The sequence below is a fragment of the Eumetopias jubatus genome, unplaced genomic scaffold (genome assembly GCF_037043125.1).
Source record: "Eumetopias jubatus isolate StellerSeaLion01/CBP00866 unplaced genomic scaffold, mEumJub1_p1.0 scaffold_2, whole genome shotgun sequence".
Lineage (NCBI taxonomy): Eukaryota > Metazoa > Chordata > Mammalia > Carnivora > Otariidae > Eumetopias > Eumetopias jubatus.
Genome location: NW_028274808.1, coordinates 76,377,843 through 76,403,182, shown reverse-complemented (window position 1 = coordinate 76,403,182; position 25,340 = coordinate 76,377,843). Strand labels below are relative to the sequence as shown.

The window sequence follows — 25,340 nt, the reverse complement described above, 5'->3', positions numbered from 1 at the left end:
CCAGATAAATCCTTACACTTATGGTCAACCGATTTTTGACAAAATTCAGCGGGAAAGAATACCCATTTCAACAAAGAGCAGTAATAGCCACATACAAAAAGATGAATTTAGACCCTACCTTATCATTCTGTCACATACAAAAATCAACGAAAAATGGGAGCACCTGGCTGACTTAGAAAAGGGTGGGACTCTTGATCTCACGGTTGTGAGTTTGAGCCCCATGTTGGGTGTAGAGATTATTTGAATAAATAAAACTTTTTTAAAAAATCAACTCAGAATGGATCACAGGCCTAAATGCAAGAGCTAAAACTATGAAACATCTTGAACACAGGATGTAAATGTTCTAAAATTAGATTGTGGTAATGCCTGCACAGCTCTGTAACCTTAATAAAAATCACTAAATTGTATACTAAAACAAGTGATTTTTATGATATGTAAATTATACCTCAACAAAGGTTTTTAAAACAAGTCATTTCTAAAAAATCACCATGGCTATTAAGTTCAGAAAAACTATATAGTATATTGCAGAGCCAATAAGGCTGATAATAGCTATATAGAAACAAAAAATTGTATGATTGGAATATGACGACTTAACCATCTAAACAACAAATATTAAAATAGCAGTAAATACTTATAATAGCACTCAATGTACCACATATTATTTTAACTCCTTTACAAGTATTTATTCATTTAATCCTGGCTACAGTGTAGTTTCCCCCTTGTACACAGGAAAAGCTATGGTACAAAGAGTTTAAAAAGACTTGCTCAAAATCACAATAGGGTGTTGAGGTAATGAATGACTTTCCTCTCAAACAAGTATCTTTGAAAAGAACAGTGGACATCATCGGTCGCTTATCCAACTATCCATTTACCCTTTCAATTTTTTTTAAAGATTTTATTTGAGAGAGAGAGAGCGAGAGCGTGCGCAAGCAGGCAAGGGGCAGAGGGAGAGGGAGAGAGAATCCCAAGCAGGCTCTACACCTAGCATGGAGCCGGACTCGGGGCTGGATTCCAGGACCCCAAGATCATGACCTGAGCCAAAGTCAGACACTTAACCAACTGAGCCACCCTGGCGCCCTACCCTTTCAGTCTCTTACCCAGATTTTTCTTTGTGTATCCACCTCTCCCCAGGCAGGCCATGTAATTCAGAGAAAATCAACCCCATCCTTAGGTATAGTAGTTGGCCCTGGTTTGCTTAGGCCAATCAACCATTTCAATGACCACAGTCACTAGTTCAGTAATCAGGTCATGACTCTTATTTGGAATGTTAGGACAGTGAGGCTCTCCCAAGAGATGTGAACAAAAATATATGTGGTCCCAACCACTACTAGCAGCCATCCTACAATCATGAGAGTAACAGACTGAAGAAAGCAGAACAGAAACGGAAAGAAACTGATCTTTAGTATTACTGTGTTACTCTAAGTCTTGCCCTACCTTTGGACTTGGAGATAAATGAGCCTATAAATCCTTTTTATTGTGTTTAAAACCAGTTCAAGTTTTCTATTACTTATAACATGATGTACAAATTCATGGGGGTTGGGGGAGCACATTAAGAAGCATTTTGTGTTATCTTTCTAATAAACATTCATATAAAGGCTTGAAAAATAACTACCTGAAATTTTTATGTCTCACACAGTGGTTTGTAGTATTTTAATTGGACATTTTAAAATGTTATTTTTTAAAATGTCGATTTCCAATTCTTCCTGAAAAATCAAAAGGTATGACACCTTTGGGCCCATGTTACTGTAGTCCAACAACCAAGCAGAATGGAATAGAAACTGCCTCTCTAAGTCTACAAGTACACCCTCTGCACACAGTCAATACGAATGAACGGAGCCTCTATGTGATATGCTCAAGTCCTATAGGTATTATAAGTTTGCACCGTTTTAGCAGGACCTGCATCAAATGACATATAATGAGTCATAAAAAGTTATGTTCCACCTTTTAAGCTTTAACATTTTAATTAAAATCATATACTTATTAAACAAATTTCATTAAAACATGTTATTTGTCACTAGCCCATGGGAAACACTATTCTTGAACTGAATACCTTTAAAGACCTGATGGAAGCCTTAAACTCAGCAGCAAGTTCCTGAAAACATGCCAATACATTAATTACTCTGGGTCCAAATGTCTGACAAATGATTTTAGCATACAGGTTAAAAAAAAAATGAAATGGTTTTAAGTTGCAACAAGAAAAATGTAAACGTTGACTAAAAGTTTGAAACACGTGAATACACAGGTGTACTATTAATCAGAACTTACCTATAAAACAGATTTGCAAAAGACATTACAAGCAGTGGAAATTTCAAAGGAATTTTGGTCAAGTTACAGTAAGGTCAAGCTACATTAGCAAATTTAGGAGGCAGCACTTTGTAAAGATCTCTGGAAGTATGTATGGCTTTACCACTAATTTGGACAACTCCAGGGGAGAAGTTGTTAACTTTAACAGCACAAATATTATTACTTAAAGCAGCTAACATGTAATCAGTAAAAAAGAATCAGTAGGACATAATCTACTTTAACAAAATGCGTCAAAAATAGGGAAAGTTATAACTAAAATAGTTTAAACTTACTAATGAAAAATCCAGTGAAGGTAGAATAGAAAAGAACACAGTAAGGATTCAGTGATACTGGTAATATACTGGTTAAGATTCACAGGGCTTATATCATTATAATACTTCATTACTTAAATATATTACATATTCTTCTGTCTGTATTCTGTATTTTCACAATTTTATAAATTTTAATCCAATATACTGACTATAAAAAATGTTAATGATAATCTTTCTGCATCCACATGCCAAGTAAAAAAAACCAACTGAATGACCAGAAAAATGGTCTGCTTTTAAGCAGGTTTTTTTACTTCTTAAAGCAGTTTTGTCAAAGCTATTTGAATGTTAGAGGAAGAAATGAGGGGCGCCTCGGTGGCGCAGTCAGTTAAGCCTCTGAGTCTTGATTTCGGCTCAGGTCACCTTCTCAGGGTCATGAGATCAATCCCCAAGCCAGGCTCTGGGCTCAGGGTGGAGTCTGCTTAAGATTCTCTCCTTTTTGAGTTCTAGAGTGAAGCCCCCACTGTGTGGGCAGATAGTAACACCTTGTAACTCATTACAGCTGGGTGCTATTTACATAAACCAGAGCTGAGCCAGGCAGGAATTTGCTGATTAATTTATTTTTAATGAAGTATACCATGCACCAAAATAAACTTTACTGTGTGTACCTTAAAAAAAAAAAAAAAAAGATTCTCTCCCTCTCCCCATTCCCTCAGCTCACGTTCACTCTCTTAAAAAAAAAAAAAAAAAGGAAGAAATGAATTCTACTGATGGAGATTTCATCATTAATATTAAGTGTTCTTATATTGAGGAAAGTTATGCCTGAGCTATAAATACCTGCTCAAGGGCACCTAGGTGGCTCAGTTGGTTAAGCGACTGCCTTCGGCTCGGGTCATGATCCTGGAGTCCCGGGATCGAGTCCCACATTGGGCTTCCTGCTCAGCGGGGAGTCTGCTTCTCCCTCTGGCCCTCTTCCCTCTGGTGCTTTCTATCTCTTATTCTCTCTCTCTCTCTCAAATAAATAAATAAAATCTTTAAAAAAAAAAAAATACCTGCTCAAAGAAGCAAACAATTCTACATCAACTCAAGAGACATGTACTCCTGGAAAGATTGCCATTCTAAGAATCACCAAATTGTAAGAAATCTATTCAACCTTTTTTTTTTTTTAAAGATTTCATTTATTTATTTGAGAGAGAGAGAATGAGAGATAGAGAGCACGAGAGGGAAGGGGGTCAGAGGCAGAAGCAGACTCCCTGCTGAGCAGAGAGCCCGATGTGGGACTCGATCCCAGGACTCCAGGATCATGACCTGAGCCGAAGGCAGTCGCTTAACCAACTGAGCCACCCAGGCGCCCTCTATTCAACCTTTCAGTGTCTCAGTCTCCTCATCTATAAAATGAGACATATAGTAAACAGTTATTGAAAGAAGAATTTAAAAACATATGTAAAGCACTTGGCCCGTTGCCTGGCACATAGTAAACATCATAACTTCTGTAAAATCATGATTATTAATGTCATTTCCTTCTTTGAGCAGAAGATTAAGGCTGATTAACTATCAGGAAATATTTAGGTGCTGTGGTACTAACAATGTTGAGACAGACTAGCTTACCAGATTCCCAAAATTTCGTTCTCAAAATTTTCTAAAGACTGCCAAGACCCTACATATCCATCAAGGAACATGAAGTATTATAAGGGAGAATGGAAAAGGGAGGACCTAATCTAATCCTTTGCTCTACATGAGAAGAGAATGAGGTGAAGAAGAGGTGTAACTGAACTGAGTTTCCCTCTCCTTTTACCAGACACCTATTACTCTGAAAACATGTAGCTGTGCAGAATTTAACCAATAATCTTATATCTATACCAGGCCTACAATTCTACGCAGCATATAAGCAAACTGTTACTACAGAATTTGGATTTTCTTTAATAAAATGCAGGTAACTCATGTTTGGTTGTCCACCTTCACACAGGGCATTCTAAAGAACAAAGGAGTTCGAATTCTCCTTCTGCCAGTGGAATATTATATTTCACACACAAACAACTAATTATGGGCTGTATCACTACCACAGATTTCTGTTTGTCATCCAAGGTACATGAGGTTTAGAAACAGAAAAAGAAATTTAAAAAAAAAGTTTTCAAGTCTATTTTGAGGTAGAGGGATGAATCAATTTACCATTTACCTCCTTGAGACTTATAAACTTTTAAAGACCACAAACACACTAGATCCCCAAAGTTTTGGATAATTGTTGAAACTGGATAACAGATCCAGAGAACTATCCTGTTTTTGTACATATTTGAACATTTCCATAATATATAGTTTTTTAAAAATGTGTACGTGTGTCTGTTATTTATATATAAGGAAACAAAATGGTAGAAAATACCCTATTGTTCAAAGTTCTTATACTCCAATAGTAAGTGAATTTCATTTAGCTCCTTTCTCATTCTAGAAGTTGTACTGCAGGTGACCAGACTACTGGGAAAGTTCTAGTAAAGGAAATAATTAACTGCCCTGGAATAAAACAAGCCTCACCTTGAAAACACAGAGGCAAAAGGGAAGAGTACTAAACAGTTATTACAGCTATTATACATTCATATTTGTTCCCATATGTTATCTTCTAACACAAGTAAGCAGAAGAGGTGGAAGTATTTTTAAGGCCAAATTTACCTTTCATTCTTTAAATTGATGGGCAACAGAGGCTGCAGTAAAGAAATCTAAAACGTTCCCATTAGAAATAACCATTTCTAAGAATGGAGTAGAGAAAAAGTATTGCATATCCACCTTTCAAAAATAACATTCATAGTTCACAGTATGACCAGCAACTTCCAATAACCAAGTATGCTTTACTGCTAGACATGCATTCACCAAAGAAATAGATTCGGTTATACTGCATCTGCCAGAATTCTCTTTCCAAATTGCCATTCAATTTTCACAAGATGTAACTCTAAATTCATTCCAAAATTTAATTTTTGTTAGTTATGTCTAAAAATAAAACTGATCAAAATATAAATACTAACTTTTGTGACCAATTAATCGTTCATCATGAACAAATCTTTGTTCATCTGTGAACAAAAGTTTCATGATCAAAACTTACAGCAAAACGTAACCTAGGCAGACTCAAAAGAATAAGAGTAAGTAGTATGTTCGGCATTTATTTCTCAAGTCCAAAAAAAGTCATGAAAATATCTTTAAAATGTTAAAGAGAAATGCAGACTTAGTTATATATCCCAAGAAAAAAAAAGTTTATACAATAAAACTCCTCCACTGGAACCCCCACAAAATGCTTCCAAGCAACAATTATTTCCTTAGCACAAACGTGATCTGTTCACTTTCGCAAAACCTAGAGCACCTAAATTTACATAATTCCCCTTAAACTGAAAAATACAAAAAAAATTCTTTCATTTAGGTCAGAATTTTGTGCTTCCATCCACGGAAAAAGCCATCAGCAGTCTGAGTCAAGCACATGGCTCCAACTTTAAAGTCTAGTTCCCCAACCCACTGAGAAGAATATATACTTATAAAATAGATATCTACTTACCAGGTTAAAGACAGTTTCTACAATATCCCTATTGGATACTTCTCCAACTTCAACCAACCCCGTCAACACGGCAAATTTCATTCTGATGCCCCTGATGGGGAGCCCTGGTTTCAGGGACAATGCACCCTCTTCAGCAGAGGTTTCTTCTTTCCCTCCACCTCCCCCGTCATCACCTGTTGGTGGCGGGGAAGGGACATTATTGTCTTCACTAGCCATTGCTAGCTAGTTCATAAGAAAGGACAACTCGGAGTCACTATGGGACAGCAATTGCTGCACTAGGAATAAGCACACACACGCAACACAACAGGAAAAGGGTCACTCTTCCAAGTTGTGGAGAAAACCCAAAAGCAGTTGATGGGGAAAGTCCTTGGCGTCGCCCTCCTCCTCTTGGAGAATATTTGTCCAATCTCTCTCCCCGAGGCTGACAACAACGCCAAACCCTATTGGAAGATTAGATAAATGTTAAATACGCTAGGTTTTGTTTCAGGGTTTTGTGGGGGGAGAGGTAAATAGTTACTGTCCGTCAAATAAGTTGCTAAAGGGACCTTACTACCAGCCACCCGCTACCCTCCCTGGCTCAAAGAGGTAGGTTCTGAGTGAAGGCGGGTTCAAGAGGCCCCTGAACAGGTTCACTCCTCCCCCACACTCTCGCAGGTTCCAGGCGCAGGGCTACCTCTCCTCACAGGTGCACGGAAAGAGAAACTGTCGCTGGGAAATGAAGGGTCCGTGGAAAGGAGGGAGCCCCCAAGCTACCACAGAAGTAGAAAGTTCCTCCTCACCCAGATACTCCGGACTCGTCCTCACCCCCGGCCAGGGAGCCGCGAGACGGAGGTGGCGGCGGAGATCCAGGGCAGGAAAAGGCGGGGGAAGGGGGCGGTGATTACTCTCAACGCTCGGCCCAGGGGGAGGAGTGGAACACTCAGGCACCTGAGGTTCGACGGCGAGAGGAGGGGAGGTGTGTGTTGTGGCAAGGAGGGAGGGGAGGCCCGGCGGCGACGGCGAGGAGAGGGAGGAGAGAGAGGTCAGTGCACCTGGTCGCAGCCTCCAAGTTTCCCTAGTCCGCTCCCCGGGAGTCCGCGACTGCACAGAACTCCATGGCTTCCTGGCCCGCCCGACCCCTGCGCTCAGCCTTTGCAAAAACCGCCGCTGCTGGCGCTATGGACACCGCGGCTGTCGCTGCCGGCGGTGGTGAGGTTGCTACTGCCACAGCTCGCCCCGCCACGGCTCGCGCGAACGCCTCTGTGCCCACTGAAGCTACTCCTCGCCGCCATGACAGCGCCGAGGGCTGCCGGGCGCGGCGTGCGCGTGCGCGAGCGCGCGGGACGGTGGGGCGGGCGCCCGCGAAGGCGGAGGCAATCGTGTGGCGGGGTGGGGAAGCGCGGGCGGCCTAGGGGGCCGCGAAAGGGCGGAGGTGGTAGGCGCGGGCTTGCAGGCAGGACTACGTGTGAAGGTGGGCACCCTAGCGGGCGCGTTGCCCAAATAACACCAGGTGTGTCCCGGACCAACGAGAAGAGACGTTCCCTACCAGGAGTCGACTCTCCCTGCACACACGCGTACACCTCCCACCCACGACCTGGGAAGGTGCTTTGACAAGTGCTGAGGTGATTCTGAAGCTTCTTCTGTTGTTAAGTTACCATAGGGTCTCCTAGCGCACAGAGAACCCGCCCCACGTTTCCAAGGTGTCCTCTTGGACTTGAAGGACACCTGAGGGACTGCTATGAGCCAGAGAAGTGGTAGCGCTGGAGCCAGCGAGGCTGTTTTCCTTGTCTGAAGGGAGCAGAGACTCCCCACCCCTGACTGCGTTCAGCTGCTGCCCGCCCGCGGCGCTCCGCGAAGACTTAGAGATTTCCACTGGGATGCCCCAGCAGCTGCCACCGTTTGGAAGAAGATGGGAGGGGGGACGTGTCCATGAGGAATGGGAAAGATTCCTTGCCTTGCAGCTGCCGCCCCACCAAACCTCTCCCACATTCTAAGGAAGGGAGGATTCCTGAGACAGCTGCTCCAAATAGCGTGGAGGCGGGGTTAATTTTGCCTGTAGATCTCAGGGGTTTTTTTACTCTCGTAATTTTCCAGTGTGAAAGTTAGGTTCGCCTCATTCTCAGATTAGTTTAAAAGATAAGTTACATTAGGATTGAAACCAACACGGGTCACCGTAATGTGTCCTTCCCCTCCACCCCCACTATTAACAATAAAGTATTCTTCCTGATGCATTAGTGAAAAAGAAGTATCGTTAAAGAAAGTGGTTTTTCACCCTTATGTACTCTTTGAAGTCATACGGCCTTAAAAAATAATCTTTAATATACTAGTAGTTCCCTAAAATGAAAGTGAAGCAAAAAGTGAAGTCAGATAAAAGTTAGGAAGTACCACGGAGGAGCCAGAAGAAAAAAATATATTGGTTTGAGAGATGAAATAATTGCCTAGAGAAAGGGTTGGATGGGCTTGAAAAGGAAACTGAATTTCAACCATCACATGGAAATTTGGAGGGAGGGAGGTAACATGAGAAAAGACAAGCAGCATCGGGGTATCTTCTTCAGAAAAGCGGTACACCTTTTAAAAACACTAAAATGAATTTGACTTCACCAAATCGCCTATGGTTGCAAATGTTTGTTAAAGACTTGTTTTGAGGCACCTGGGTGGCTCAGTCGTTGGTCGTCTGCCTTCGGCTCGGGTCATGATCCCAGAGTCCTGGGATCGAGTCCCACATCGGGCCCCTTGCTCAGCGGGAAGCCTGCTTCTCCCTCTCCTACTCCTCCTGCTTGTGTTCCCTCTCTCGCTGTGTCTCTCTCTGTCAAATAAATAAAATCTTAAAAAAAAAAACTTGTTTTGCATAAGCAGATACTCCAAAGATGGAGCATTTTTCTCATGATCTGAATTGGTGATTCATGTATTGGCAGGGTAAGAGGCAAACCACATGAATGGCTTGCCTTTCCTTAAATCCCTGAAAAACTAAACACCTCAGATTTAAATTTCAGATTGTGGGACACCTGGGTGGCTCAGTCGGTTAAGCGTCTGCCTTCCCCTCAGTCCTGATCCCAGGGTCCTGATATCTAGTCCCCCCATCAGTCTCCTTGCTCGGTGGGGAGCCTGCCCCTTCCCCTGCCTGCCCACCCCCTGCTTGTGCTAACAGATGAATAAAATTTTTTAAAAATAATAGAAGAGAGACGTGACTCTCTCCTGGTTTCGTGGAGTTTCCTCACAGCATGGCCCCCAAACGCCAGTCTTCACTCCTGCCTCAAACGAAGAAACCGAGACTACCTCCTGCCCCCAAGCTGCAGGAGACGTCAACATCTCAGCACTTGCCTAAGGGAGAAAAAGAACAGCAAGAAGCAATTGAACATATTGATGAAGTACAAAATGAAACAGACAGACTTAATGAACAAGCCAGTGAGGAGATTTTGAAAGTAGAACAGAAATATAAAAACTCCGCCAACCATCTTTTCAGAAGAGGTCAGAATTGATCACCAAAATCCCCAGTTTTGGGGTAACAACATTTGTCAACCATCCACAAGTGTCTGCACTGCTTGGGGAGGAGGATGAAGAGGCGCTGCATTATTTGACAAGAGTTGAAGTGACAGAATTTGAAGATATTAAACCAGGTTACAGAATAGATTTTTATTTTGATGAAAACCCTTACTTCGAAAATAAAGTTCTCTCCAAAGAATTTCATCTGAATGAGAGTGGTGATCCAGCTTCAAAATCCACCGAAATCAAATGGAAATCTGGAAAGGATTTGACGAAACGTTCAAGTCAAACACAGAATAAAGCCAGCAGGAAGAGATAGCATGAGGAACCAGAGAGCTTCTTCACCTGGTTTACTGACCATTCTGATGCAGGTGCAGATGAGTTAGGAGAGGTCATCAAAGATGATATTTGACCAAATCCGTTACAGTACTACTTGGTTCCCAATATGGATGATGAAGAAGGGGAAGGAGAAGAAGATGATGATGATGAAGAAGAAGAAGGATTGGAAGATATTGATGAAGAAGGAGATGAGGATGAAGGTGAAGAAGATGAAGATGATGATGAGGGGGAGGAAGGAGAGGAGGATGAAGGAGAAGATGACTAATGGAACACTGATGGATTCCAACCTCCCTTTTTTAATTTTCTTCAGTCCCTGGGAGCAAGTTGCCGTCTTTTTTTTTTTTTTTTTCTCCTCTTGTGCTCATTCACCCTGTTTTTTGAAGTCTCTTTTCTCTCCCTTTATACCATGGTTCTCAACTTATTTTGGGGGGAAATACCTTGAGCAGAATACAGTGGGAAAAGAATCCCTACCCCTTTCTGTTCCAAATTCATTTTTATCCCTTCCTGTCTCAACAAAAACTTTATGGAATCAACACCACCATGCTCTGTGGGAAAAAAGAAAAACCTTCTGCTCCGTTAGCTCTGCTGGAAGCTGGAGGGTGCGAGGCCCCTGTGTAGTAGTGCATAGATTCTAGCTTTTTTCCTCCTTTCTCTGTATATTGGGCTCAGAGATTACACTGTGTCTCTATGTGAATATGGACAGTTAGCATTTACCAACATGTACCTGTCTACTTTCTCTTGTTTAAAAAAAAGAAAAAAAAAAACTTAAAAAAATGGGGTTATAGAAGGACAGCAAAGGGTGGGTTTGAGATGTTTGGGTGGGTTAAGTGGGCATTTTGACAACATGGCTTCTCCTTTGGCATGTTTAATTGTGATGTTTAACGGACATCCTTGCAGTTTAAGATGACACTTTTAAAATAAAACTCTCCAAATGATGACTTGAGCCCTGCCACTCGATGGGAGAATCAGCAGAATCTGTAGGATCTTATTTGGAATTGACATTCTCTATTGTAATTTTGTTCCTGTTTATTTTTAAATTTTCTTTTTGTTTCACTGGAAAGGAAAGATGATGCTCAGTTTTAAAAGTTAAAAGTGTACAAGTTGCTTTGTTACAATAAAACTAAATGTGTACAAAAAAATAGAACAAATAATACATATATAAATATTTCAGATTGTTAAGTGAGTAAGTCTGGGGCGCCTGGGTGGCTCAGTCATTAAGCATCTGCCTTCGGCTCAGGTCATGATCTCGGGGTCCTGGGATCAAGTCCCGCATTGGGCTCCCTGCTTAGCGGGAAGCCTGCTTCTCCCTCTGCCTGCCACTCCCCCTGCTTGTGTTCCCTCTCTCGCTGTGTCTCTCTCTGTCAAATAGATTTTTTTTAAAAAATCCTTAAAAAAAAAAAGACATATGGAATAAGAGGGAGTTGGGTGTCCCTGAAGTAGAAAGACAACTTTCACTTGACCTTTAATACATCTGTAGGGAAGGAGACAAGGAGGCACATTTGAGGTAGAGAGGCATTAATAAAAGGCTTCTATTAAAGCATTTTGTCTCCCCAGATTTGGGCAAATAGTCTTACCTCGAGTATTTTTTTTTAAAGATTTTATTTATTTATTTGCCAGAGAGAGAGAGGGAGAGTACAAGCAAGGGGAGTGGCAGGCAGAGGGAGAAGCAGGCTCCTCACTAAGCAAGGAGCCCAATGTGGGACTCAATCCCAGGACCCTGAGATCATGACCCCAGCCGAAGGCAGCCGCTTAACCATCTGAGCCACCAAGGTGCCCCTCAAGTATGTTAATATATCTGGCATACAATTGCTAGTAAAGTACTTGCTAAATAAACAAACGTCTGCCATTAAGAAGGAGCAGATGACAATGAACATGACCTAAACCACAGTGTGGTCACAGTTATTCAATCTAAATGACTGGGGCTAAGTTTGTGTCTGTCATAGATTTGCCAGCTCACTGTTAACACTATTCTACTGGTGAAACAAAAGGGGATATAAGACAATTACCCAAATGTTTCCCAAAAAAATTGTCAACCAATTTTTACAGTTTTTCAGAATTATCCAACCTCCTGCTTTACTTTGCCCCTGGTTACAGTAAAATGCATGGCAAAAAATGGGGGTTCAGAAGGAAGGATATGGAAGGTGGAAGAGGAAACTTCACTTTTAGCCAGAGTTAGAATACAATAGCTGTTTACCTCAAAAGAATAGAATCAGAGTGCTTCAGGGTGAACTATCTGTCCATAAACTCTTAAGCTCCTTCATGGCACAATCCTGAACATTGTAGGTACTCAAAACATATTATTTGGATTGAGTTAAAACTCTAAAGATACTTGCTTTAAGTTTTCTCACCTGAAAGCCCTTGCTTAAATCTATACAACTACTACCAGTTAAAGGGGGTAGGATCTTGGTATAAATGGCTGTCAATACGGAAAGCCGTTTACCATTTGTTAGAATTTGTTTATCTTGGGCGCCTGGGTGGCTCAGATGGTTAAGCATCTGCCTTCGGCTCAGGTCATGATCCCGAGGTCCTGGGATCGAGTCCCGCATCGGGCTCCCTGCTCCTTGGGAGCCTGCTTCTCCCTCTGCTTCTCTCTCTCTCTCTCCCCCCCCCCCCGTCTCTCATGAATAAATAAATAAAATCTTTTAAAAAATTTTGAATAGGCTTACAGATCATTACAAAACAATTATTAAAAAAAAGAATTTGTTTATCTTTTTGGTACTATAATGGATGTTTTCTAGTCAAAAGATTTCATATAAACTATCAGCAGGTGAATTTACAGGACTACAACACTTGTATCCCTACATTATATGCTCAAATCCTACACAAAAAGGAAGAAAGGGGGGAAAAAAGATTACTTCCTGTAAAGCCAGACTCAAGTTTTTTTTATCACCATCTACTTTGTATTTCTTGGACATCACCATCTTGACAGAATTAAGGACTAAAATTTTTCATAATCTTACTTGCCTTCAGCATATGTTAAAAACCATAGCAGGAAAAAAAAGAAGAAAAAAAAAAAAAACAGTAGATTCAGAACAGGAAGCCTGTGCATAACTCAGAGGAACTCAGGCAAAGAGAATGTAATTTCAGGGTGCAATCAAGAAGATTATTGATCTATAAACCCTTACCTATATACAAAGAAAATTTTGATAGCAAAGATGGGATGGAATTTTCTTTCTACTAGAAAAAATACCTAACCCACCCAAACGTAACTTACTGGCATTTTGCTAGCATATACTTGAAATGATAATTTAGGGGAAAGCTACCACCCACATGATTTGCTATGAGCCTGGATGTGTATCTCTGGATTTGAAGTTTTCTTCAAATTGTTATTTCTCATAACTTATGGTATCATAGACTGGAAATACATGGTCCTGGCTTGCAGCACCCTCCTTGTGAGAAAGTGAAACATTCATTAAATCTTACTAATGTTAAATAAAATTTTTATGTTAGTAGTCTTTATTAATGATATTTTTATTGGGCATTAGATTCTGGGAACAATTAAATTTAAAGGGAAAAAACATCACCTTCTTTAATGGTTGGAAACTCAAAAGTTTAAGATTAAAAGTTTATATGACTGTTTAATATCTAGAAGTTCAAAATGATCCACATCAACTTATTACATTTTGGGAATTTTTTTTAAAGATTTTATTTATATATTCATGAGATACAGAGAGAGAGAGAGAGAGAGATAAGCAGAGGCAGAGGGAGAAGCAGGCTCCCCGCAGAGCAGGGAGCCCGATGTGGGGCTCGATCCCAGGACTGTGGAATCACAACCTGAGCCGAAGGCAGACGCTTAACCAACTGAGCCACCCAGGTGCCCCACATTTTGGGAATTTTTAAATTTTTTCCCTTGTGTATGTCACAAAAGAGGTAGAGGCTTTGTAAAGGGCAACTCTACTTTAGCAAGTATGCTAGCCAAGACATACTTTTTAAGACATAAAATATTAATGTAGTAGTTAGTGTAGTTGGCATGGACATAGACTAGGTTGGTTGATTTGTCTTTTCTATTTTCCCATCTCTATCTTGTTCTTAAGTAGTGTGTAAATAGGTATCTCATTTACAGTGGTCCCTTATGATAGTAAGTTAATAGTTGTCATGATACTACAAAGAAATGTACCACCACCCCATCCCACCTTTGCAATCTATGTAAGTGTATATCCCTAGGATAACTATTGGTATTGTTAGCTAAATTCTGAACTTTAGTCCAGGCGAGGTCTCTGAGAGGTGTGTCTCCTGAAAGTGGTAGTTATTTCAGTCATCAAGAGGGAAGTGGGGGGTTGACATAGGAAATGAGACACCAGGAGAATGACTTTAAGCAGATAGGAGAAGAAATTACTTTTTTCTAGCCCCCATTCTCTGGGTTTGAACTTTTAATTTCTTGCTAGTACTCCAACTGAAAGGAGAAAGATGACTGCTGTCATATGGAGGCAGGCTTGGAGCATTCCTTCTTGGAACAAAGCCACGTGGAGAAGCTATATAAAGAACAGTCTAGGGGCACCTGGGTGGCTCAGTCATTGGGCCTCTGCCTTCAGCTCAGGTCATGATCCCTGGGTCCTGGGATCAAGCCCTGCATTGGGCTCCCTGCTTCTCGGGAAGCCTGCTTCTCCCTCTCCCACTACCCTCCTGCTTGTGTTCCCTCTCTCACTGTGTCTCTCTCTGTCAAATAAATAAAATCTAAAAAAAAAAAAAAAGGGCGCCTGGGTGGCTCAGTTGGTTAAGCGACTGCCTTGGGCTCAGGTCATGATCCTGGAGTCCCAGGATCGAGTCCCACATCGGGCTCCCTGCTCGGCAGGGAGTCGGCTTCTGCCTCTGACCCTCTTCCCTCTCGTGCTCTCCATCTCTCATTCTCTCTCTCTCAAATAAATAAATAAAATCTTTAAAAAAAATGTTAAAAAATAAAAAAAAAAAAGAACAATCAGGTCCCTTCAGTCAACAGTCCCAGCTGAGTTTCAGCCAACCACCAGGACCAACAGCCTACCATGAGAGTGAACCATCTTAGCTATTCCAGCCAGGTGGAATCCTCAGATGACTGCAACACTGCCAACACCACATGGTATACAATAGCACAGTTGGATCCAGTTAACCCACACAGAAATTATAGGAGATAATAAGTACTTGCCGAATTAAGCCACTGAGTTTCAGGGGTGTTTGTTACATAGCAATAGAACAACAACATCAGGTAAAAATATATTATGTAGTTTTGGGTTACTCTCCTCACCATATTACTTTTTTTCTGTCCAGAGTATAAACTTTTAAAAATATTCCAGCCTTGTCACATCTATGTTTTAATTTGGAGTCCCCATAATTGGGCCCATGTCTTAAAGAGGATGGTAGCAGAGATCCTCAAGGGAAAGGGGAATTATGTGGGATCACATTTGGGGTTATAAAGTCCACAAGAAATTTTCCAGGGAGGTTTTCTCTTTATTGCTAACTGAGCAGAGCTAGATTTAATTTTATTAAAGAAAGCATCCATTTCCTTATAGACACTCCAAATTATTTTCTTTGCTGAAAAATGTGTGGCCACATGGGTAAGCAAGCATCTATTAAAGATGCAGGGGGAAAAGGGTTCAAGTCCACTAATCATTTTAAAAAATGGGGGCACCTCAGTGGCTCAGTTGGTTAAATGTCTGCCTTCGGCACAGGTCATGATCCCCAGGGTCCTGGGATTGAGCCCTGCATCGGGCTCCTTGCTCAGCAGGGAGCCTGCTTCTCCCTCTCCCTCTGTTCCTCCCCCTGTTTGTGCCCTCTCTTTCTGTCAAATAAATAAAAATCATTTTTAAAAATTTTAAAAATATAAATTGAGATAATAATTTTTACCATTCTCATTGCAAATATTTATAGTACCCAGTGTTGGCAAAGGAGAAATGTGCACTCTATTTACTGCAAATGTATGACATCACTGAAAGGCAGTTTAGCAATATACTGCTTTTCCACTGAGGAAGGTATCCTAAACTGAACATAACCCGGTAGATCAGAGGCAGAGTTGAAATCATGTTTATTTTAGTAGTATTTATAATTTCAAAAACTTAGAATCTACAAAGCTAACACAAAAAGAACAGTTAGATAAATTATGGTTCTTCCATGCAATGGAATTCTCTGCAGCCATTAAAAATGGCGTTGGAGATAGTTAATAACCACAGAATATTTTCATGATACATTAAGTCAGGGGACTCTACCTTTTTAAGTCATATACCACTGATGATGTGGTACTGATTAAGACCAAAAGATATTGGGGCGCCTGGGTGGCTTAGTCGTTGTGCGTCTGCCTTCGGCTCAGGTCATGATCCAGGGGTCCTGGGATCGAGCCCCTCATCGGGCTCCCTGCTCAGCGGGAAGCCCGCTTCTCCCTCTCCCACTCCCCCTGCTTGTGTTCCCTCTCTCGCTGTGTCTCTCTCTGTCAAATAAATGGATAAAATCTTAAAAAAAAAAAAAAACACCAAAAGATATTTAAAGCAAGAAGAAATTCAGTCACAGACATTAAGATCATTCCAAAAAATCCATGTACTGAGTGATCCTACGTATTAAGCACCGCATTAGACATTTAGATAAAAGAAAAATCCAATCCCTGCCTTGGGGAGTCACAGTCTAGTCATTGGGACAGACATTACAATGCAGTATGTTAAACCTATAAAACCTAAAAGAGAGACTTTCAAGAAAAAGGTGATACCAGAATTGAGTATTAAATAATAAATAGGAATAAGCCAGATGAAAAAGTCAGGGAAGGTTATTCCATGATATGAAAAGTGTCCAGAATGGTTGGACATTTTGGACTGAGAAGACAATTGAGTCCAATTCCACCCCTAAAAATTTAGATTTTTCTTCTGGATAAAGATATAGAGCAGTAATAAGCTTGCTCTGTAAATAAATATTGAAAAATGCATTCTACCACCCACACTTTGATCACATGCTCTTTATAGGTACTCTTTATGTATGAGGAATCTAAGTGTGGGTAACTCTTATCCCATGACATTAGATGGTATTGTGATTGTCTAAAATGTCATTATAGTGTTTATTGTCCCTGCACAAGGGGGAAATGGAATTGACTCTGTGCTTACATAATAGACAGCAAGAAGGGCAAATGAATAGATTATGATACATTCTTGGTTTTGTTATGAATGAAAATTAGGTTAGCATAACCAAGACTCCCATGCCTAAATTATAATTGTTACAGGAAAATAGTAAGCCTAGGAAAAGCGAGTAGATTGCTAATAAGAAGTTGACTAGAGATGAAGCTAGAGAGGTGGAGTGGACCAAAGTAAACCAGGCTAAGGACTGGGCTCTACCATGAAGGGAACTTATTGCCTTCAGAAGATTTCAAACTATAAAGTGATAGGATTTTACCAACCTCTTAAGAAAATCAGTGGCAGCTAGCTACCCAACCCCATTATATATATATTTGGGTGGAATCATCCATTGTACAACATTGGTGGGATGCAGTGTTTATATTACCTTAAATAATGTGCATTTATAAAGGTGCAAAATTGGGATAATGAGATGATTAACATATTCATTGAAGAAGGGTACATCATTTTAGGCTTTTTCCTCAAAATATTGAGAAACTGAAGATTAAGATGTCTTAGATTATCTCTCCATAGTTATCATACTATCTGATGAGGAAATATGGAAGTTTATAGATACTATTTAGCTGTTAAGCAAATACTTGAAACATATTTGGAAGGTTGATGTCCCTGTGTACGGCACACACTCCTAGAAAAATATATTGCTACCAGTAACAACATGAAAAATGAAAATGGACCCCTATCTTACATCACTCACAAAAATTAACTCAAAGTGGATTAAAGACTTAAACATAAAACATGACACTATAAAACGCCCAGAAGAAAACATAAAAGAAACTCCTTGACATTGATCTTGGTGATGTTTTTTTGCATATGACACCAAAAGCACAAGCAACAAAAGAAAAAGTCAACAAGTGGGGCAATATCAAACTATAAAGCTTCCTTACACACACACACACACACACACACACACACACACACACACACAAATCAACAAAATGAATAAGCAAAGCTGAAGAATGGGAGCAAATATTTGCAAACCATATATTGGATAAGAGGTCAATATCCAAAATATATAAAGAACCCACATAGCTCAAACACAACAACAAATCAATCATTTTAAATTTTAAAACATTTAAAAATGAGTGGACAGGGGCGCCTGGGTGGCTTGGTCATTAGGCATCTGCCTTCAGCTCAGGTCACAATCCCAGAGTCCCGGGATCGAGCCCCGCGTCGGGCTCCCTGCTCAGTGGGAAGCCTGCTTCTCCCTCTCCCATTCCCCCTGCTTGTGTTCTCTCTCTTATTGTGCCTCTCTCCGTCAAATAAATAAATAAAATCTTTAAAAAATAAAAAATAAATTAAAAATGAGTGGACAAACTAAACACTTTTCTAAAGAAGACATCAAAATGGCCAATAGAGGGGCCCCTGGCTGGTTCAGTCCATAAAGCATGTGGCTCTTGATCTCAGGGTTGTGAGTTCAAGCCCCACATTAGGTGTAGAGATTACTTTAAAAAATCTTTTTTTTTTAAGATTTAATTAATCTATTTGACAGAGAGACACAGCGAGAGAGGGAACATAAGCAGGGGGAGCGGGAGAGGGAGAAGCAGGCTTCCCGCTGAGCACAGAGCCCGATGCGGGGCTTGACCCAAGGACACTGGGATCATGACCTGAGCCGAAGGCAGACGCTTACTGACTGAGCCTCCCAGGTGACCCACTTTAAAAAACCTTTTAAAAAAAATGGCCAATAAGTACATGAAAAGATGCTCAACATCACTAATCATCAGAGAAATGCAAATCAAAACCGCCTCACAACTGTTAGCATGGCTATCATCAAGAAGCCAAACATATCAAGTGTTAGTGAGGATTTGGAGAAAAGGGAGCCCTTGTACACTGTCAATGGGAATGCAAACTAATGCAGCCACTTTGGAAAACCGTAGGGAGGTTCCTTAAAACATTAAAAATAGAACTACCATATAATCCTGCAATTCCACTTATAGATATATATCCAAAGGAAATGAAAACAGGATATCAATGAGATATCTGCACTTTTATTTTTACTGCAGCATTATTCATAATGGCCAAGACACGAAGCAGCCTAAGTTCCTATCAGTGGATGAATGGATAAAGAAGATGTGCTATACATATATAATGGAATATTACTCAACCATCAGAATCCTGCCATTTGCAACAACAGGGATAGACCTAGCGGGGATTATGCTAAGTGAGATAAGTCAGACAAAGAAAAATAGTTTATGATATCACCTATATGTGGAATCTAAAAAAACTATACTCATAAAAACAGAATGAGATGGTGGTTACCAGGGGCTGGAGGTGGGGGAGATGTTGTTTAAGGGTACAAACTTGCATCTAGTCGATAAATAAGTCATAGAGATCTAATGCACCACATAGTGGTTATAGTCAATAATACTGTATTACAAACTTCAAAATTATAAGAGATTAGATCTTAATTGTTCTCAGCACAGAAAAAGAAATGGTAATTATATGATGTGATAGAGGTGTTAGCTAACACTAGGATGATAATCCTATTGCAATATATAAATGTATCAACAAGTTGGACATCTAAAATTTACATGATGTTAGGGGCGCCTGGGTGGCTCAGTCATTGGGCGTCTGCCTTCGGCTCAGGTCATTATCCCAGGGTCCTGGGATCGAGTCCCACATCAGGGTTCCTGCTCCACGGGGGGCCTGCTTCTCCCTCTCCCACTCCCCTTGCTTGTGTTCCCTCTCTCACTGTGTCTCTCTCTGTCAAATAAATAAATAAAATCTTTTAAAAAATGAAACAAAATAAAAATAAAATAAAATTTACATGATGTTTTATGTGAATTATATCTCAATTTTAAAAAAGGAAAGCTTCCTGGAGAAAGTTACAACTACAGGTTATGGGGCTTGTGGTAGGCAGTAGAATAGCCTCTTAAAGGTTTCTGAGTCCTAACCCCTGGGGCCTATGAATATATCACCTCACATGAAAAAAGGACTTTGCAGATGATTAAGCTAAGGATCTTGAGGATCTATAATCTTGGATTATATAGGTGGAACCATTGTAATCACAAGGGTCCTTGTAAGTGAAAGGGGGAGACGGAAAGGTTAGAGTCAGTGAGAGGTTTGAAGATGCTACACTGATGTCTTTGAAGATAGAGGAGGAAGGGGCCACAGGCCAAGGAATTCAGGCAGCCTCTAGAGGCTGGAAAAGGTAAGAAAACAGATTCCCACCTGCAGTCTCCAGAAGGAATGCAGCCCTGCCAATACCTTGATTTTATCCCAGTGAAACCTGTTTTGGACTTCTAACATCTGAACTATAAGATATTAAATCTGTGTTGTTTTAAACCATGTAAAAAAGGGGGTGGGAGGGGTTCCTGGCTGGCTGAATTGGAAAAACATGCAACTCTTGATCTCAGGGTCATGAGTTCAAACCCCACGTTGGGTATAGAGATTACTTTAAAAATAATAAAAATCTTTTTTTTTTAAAGATTTTATTTATTTATTTGAGAGAGAGAGAATGAGAGACAGCATGAGGGGGAGGAGAGTCAGAGGGAGAAGCAGACTCCCTGCTGAGCAGGGAGCCTGATGCGGAACTCGATCCCGGGACTCCAGGATCATGACCTGAGCCGAAGGCAGTCGCTTAACGAACTGAGCCACCCAGGCGCCCTAAAAATAATAAAAATCTTAAAAAAAATAAAATAAAATAAAGGTCAGGGGCACCTGGTGGCTCAGTTGGTTAAGCAACTGACTCTTGGTTTCAGCTTAGGTCATGATCTCAGGGGCATGAGTTTGAGCCCTGCATCAGGCTCCACACTCAGTGCGGAGTTTGCTGAAGTTTCTCCTCCTCCCTCTGCACCTCTCCACTATGTAAGCATGTGCTCTCTCTCAAATAAATAAATCTTTTAAAAAGGGGAGTGGGGATGGGGATATATAGACTTCTAGGAGCTGTAATTGCCTAATGCTGTGGTTCTTAACCTTGGCCATGTTTTATTTATTTTTTAAAAGATTTATTTATTTAGGGACACCTGGGTGGCTTAGTCGGTTAAGCATCTGACTTCAGCTCAGGTCATGATCTCAGGGTCCTGGAATCAAGCTTGGAGCCGGGCTCCCTGCTCAGCAGGGGAGTCTGTTTCTCCTTCTCCCTCTGCCCTTGCTCATGTGCGCTCTCTCTTGCTCACTCTCTCTCAAATAAATAAAATCTTAAAAAATAATAATAAAATAAAAGATTTTATTTATTTATTTATTTGAGGGGAGGAGGGGCAGAAGGAGAAGAAGAGGGAGAGAATATCCAGCAGACGCCCCACTGGATCCCATGACCCTGACATCATGACCTGAGTGAAACCAGGGGTTGGCTGCTCAATCGACTGAGCCACCCAGGTGCCCCAACCTTGGCCATGTTTTAGAATCACCTCGAACCTTTTATAAATCCCAATGCCCAGGCCAATTAAATTATATTCTTGATTAGGCCCCAGACATCAGCATTCTTTGCAGCTTCCTGGGCAATTCCAATATGGGGCCCAAGTTTATAACCACTGAACTCATTTATTTTTTACTTCATAATACTCCTTTGATGAAATATATAACAATAAGTTTGATGTTAATTAAAATAACTTGTATAAAGATTTTAGTATCACTCATTTAGATTATTTCTATTTTAAAAGCAATGGTCTTATAAGTCAGAAAGGAGAAGAACTGAGAGTTCTGTGTAAAGAAAAGTAACGTTTGCTGGATTTCATGTTAAAAGCAACACAGAAATAGTGTCAACTTCAAAATAGTTTCTTTTTTAAAAAAAGATTTTATTTTTAAGCAATCTCTACACCCAATGTGGGGCTTGAACTCACAACCCCAAGATCAAGAGTCACATGCTCCACCAACTGAACCAGCTAGGCATCCCCAAAATAATCTATTTCTAAAGCAAAATGTGGTTAGTAAATTAAAAATTACCATTTAGGAAAATGTACCCTAAATTTCTAGGATCTAAATGAGATTACTGGAAGTTCTATAATCAGCAACTATGGAAGAAATAGCAGAGGAAGCAATTGCATTACCGGGTATTTACCCCAAAGATACAAATGTGGTGATCTGAAGGGGCACCTGTACCCCCAGTCTTTATGGCAGCAATGTCCACAATAGCCAAACTGTGGAAAGAGCCCAGATATCCATTGGCAGATGAATGGATGGGGAAGATGTGGTATATATACATAATGAAATACTACTCAGCCATCAAAAGGAATGAAATCTTGCCATTTGCAGCGGCGTGGTTGGAACTAGAGGATGTTATGCTAAGCAAAATAAGTCAATCAGAGAAAGGCAATTATCATATGATCTCACTAGTATGTGGAATTTAAGGGAAAAAAACATAGGGGAAGAGAGGAAAAAATAAAACAAGACAAAATCAGAGAGGAAGGCAAACCATAAGAGACTCTTAATCATAGGAAAAAAACTGAGGGTTGCTGGAGGGGAGAGGGTGGTGGGATGGGATGCCTGGGTGCTGGACATTAAGGAGGAGACATGATGTAATAAGCACTAGATATTATATAAGACTGATGAAAAAAATAAATTGCTCTTGTATCTGAAAAAAAGTGCACTCTTAATCCCCTTCACCTATTTCACCCATCCCCCCACCCACTTCCCCTCTGGCAACCACCAGTTTGTTCTCTGTATTTAAGAGTCTGGGTTTTTGTTTGTCTCTTCTTATCTTTGTTCATTTGTTTTGTCTCTTAAATTCCACATGTAAGTGAACTCATATGGTATTTGTCTTACTCTAACTTATTTCACTTGGCATTATACCCTCTAGGTTCATCCATGCTGTTGTAAATGGCAGGATTTCATTCTTTTTTATGTCTGAGTAATATTCTATTGTATCATTCTTTATCCATTCATCTGTTGATGGACACTTGAGTTACTTCCATATCTTGGTTATTGTGAATAATGCTGCAATAAACATAGGGGTTCGAATATCTCTTCAAAAAAAAATAGCTGGAGGAAATTATGTTGTATAATAAAATTAAAAGTCTTTATTCCTCTGCTAAACCCAACTTCTCTTAATGGAAGTTTGTTAGACAGTTTAACTTTGTGTTTAAGCTTTAGAAGAACAAAATGTGTTTTGCTTATGTCAATTTTAACCAGTTGAGAAAAATCTAATATAGAAAGTAGCACATAGCAGTGCTGATCTAGTTCTAGTTCCATGAGTCATAGCTGTAGAAACTTAGAAGGCAAAAAAAAAAAAAAAAAAAAAAAGCAGCAGCTATTCAATTAATTGAAGGCCTGGAAAAATAAGGCAAGACTAACTTAAGTGGAAACAAGTTTGGTAAGCCACCCCAGACTACAATACATATTTATTTCAGCATTTCTGTTTTGTTCTTTACAGATGGATGAGAATTAAGAATAGAATATAATTTTCCTTTTTTTCAACCCTCCCTGAACCATTGTTAACCAAGGTGGTGTTGTACAAACTGAACAGAACAAATGAGCAATTTTTCTTCTTAGGTTCCCAAATATTTGACTGCTACAAAACCAAAGTGAATGCATTTTTTGTACTATTAAATTAATTCTGAATTACGGTAATTCAGACAAGCTAGGTAAATCTTAACTTTTCAGAAAAAATAAAAATGAAAGAGCAGAGCCACATCTTCTGAATTTTCAACTTCAAATTCAGAGATTAGTATGACTGGCTATGTGTGAAGAGTGGCCAAGCAAAAATAAAAGCAAAGAGATAATTTAGGATAACAAATAGCCTAAGCAAAATGGAGCCTGATAAGGGAAAGAAAAGGACTCAAGCTATATTTCAAAAATTGAACCAACAGGATTTGCTGATATACTGTATGCGAGGGGGCAATGAAAGATGCTGTTTAGATTTTTGACTTGAGCGATTGATGGATATGCTATTAACTGAGGTGGAAATAAGTGGTGTTGAGCTAGGGAAAGAGTTGGCAGTGACATCAAAGATTTACTTCACTCACTTATTTATGGCTGGGCTCCCAAAGGAGAGTGTAACTACATAAATAAATATATATATATAAATGTTTTGTTTGTTTGTTTGTTTTTTCCCTCTGAAATGGGTGGTGAAGAGGAGACCCAAGGCCAGGCCTAGGGCTCTCTGAAACGAGGGGAGGAGAGGAGAGGAGAAGGAACTAGCAAAGGAAATTGGAAAAGGGAAGCCAAAGAGGTAGATGGAAAATAGGAGCAGGCAGTCACTGAAGCCAAGGGAGGAAAGCAATTCAAGGAGGAGGAAAATGATTAGGATATGACTGTGCTTACTCATGACCCTGGTTAATATGGTATCAGCTAATGGAAAATTATGAGACATATCTGCACTTGTGGCTGCACCTATGAAAGAACATGCACTCGTGTCACCACGACATTCAGTATGTTCAGTTCTCCCCACCCTTCTTTCCCCACAAAATTTCCGTTATCTGTCATAAAATTGATGATGGTATTCCTTTTACTAATTTCTCTCTTCTATCTGAAATAACATTGAAGGGTCTTACAGATTTAAAAAGTAACATACATTAATTGTATAAAGCTTGGAAAATGTAGAAAAATTCAAAAATGAAAAAAAAAAAAAAACCAAACCATAATTGCAACACCCAGAGATACCATCTCTAACATTTGGTGTAGGTAAGTATTCCAATTAAATAAATGTCTATTGCAAAATTGAGCTCATGTTAAATATGGTGCTTGTAATCTGTTTTTTTAACTTAGAAATATATTATTAATATTTTTCATGTCACCAAATAGTCTTTTAAGCATCACTTTAATAACTGTATTATTACATTATTGACTAGACCAAAATTTAACCAATCTTCTATTGTTTAAATTCATGTTTCCATTGTTTTGCTACTTTAAAACATAAAATTGCTACTGGTTAACAGTATAGACTTTGACACCTAACACATCTGGCTTAAATTCTATTTCCATGGCTTACTGGCTGTGTGTTCTTGAGAAATCATTGAACAAATTAGGTAAGTTTCAGTTTCCTTGTCTATAAAATGATTATAATAATAATACCCAATTTAAGGAATACAGGTAAAGTACTTAGCATATTACCCCCAAAGCAACTAATGTTTAATAAATGTAAATTATTACAATAATTGTAGCATATGTTGTTAAATTACTATCTTTTAAATTTTTTAAAAAAAAATTATAAAAAGCTTTCCTGACCAATTTAGCTTTTTACCAATTCTGTTTACCAGCTAGTCTGGTTAGCATTTAGATATCCATATAGTCTTTGATTCTGTCACAAACTCCATTAATTTCTTGGACCAAAAGAGGTAACTTTTTTTTTTATTTTAAAATATTAATACAGTTCAAATCAGTGGGCCAGGTTCATATCAGCTCCTTCACTGCCAACCCTGGGGGCAGGGACTGCTTCAGTTTTCCTGTCTTCTCTTTGTCTGCGATGACCAAGCTATAAAGGTAGCTGCTGCATCGAAC

At 39.8% G+C, this 25,340-nt stretch overlaps 1 protein-coding gene and 2 pseudogenes across 5 annotated transcripts in view; 2 read left to right on the top strand and 1 right to left on the bottom strand.

Annotated features, from left to right (window-relative positions):
* LRBA (LPS responsive beige-like anchor protein) overlaps positions 1-7,352 on the bottom strand; it is a 741,906-nt gene extending 734,554 nt beyond the window's left edge. For all 5 annotated transcript variants that reach the window (XM_028125276.1, XM_028125281.1, XM_028125278.1 and 2 more), the window contains exons 1-2: positions 6,864-7,352; positions 6,085-6,524 (exon numbers count right to left, since the gene is read on the bottom strand). In XM_028125276.1, the coding sequence (XP_027981077.1) occupies positions 6,085-6,300 (216 nt within the window). In that variant the 5' untranslated portion in view covers positions 6,301-6,524; positions 6,864-7,352. The remainder of the gene's footprint in view (positions 1-6,084; positions 6,525-6,863) is intronic.
* On the top strand, positions 6,439-8,829 carry LOC148164856 (uncharacterized; annotated as a pseudogene).
* Positions 8,830-9,284: 455 nt separating this feature from the next.
* On the top strand, positions 9,285-10,465 carry LOC114225573 (protein SET-like; annotated as a pseudogene).
* The last annotated feature ends 14,875 nt before the right edge of the window (positions 10,466-25,340 follow it).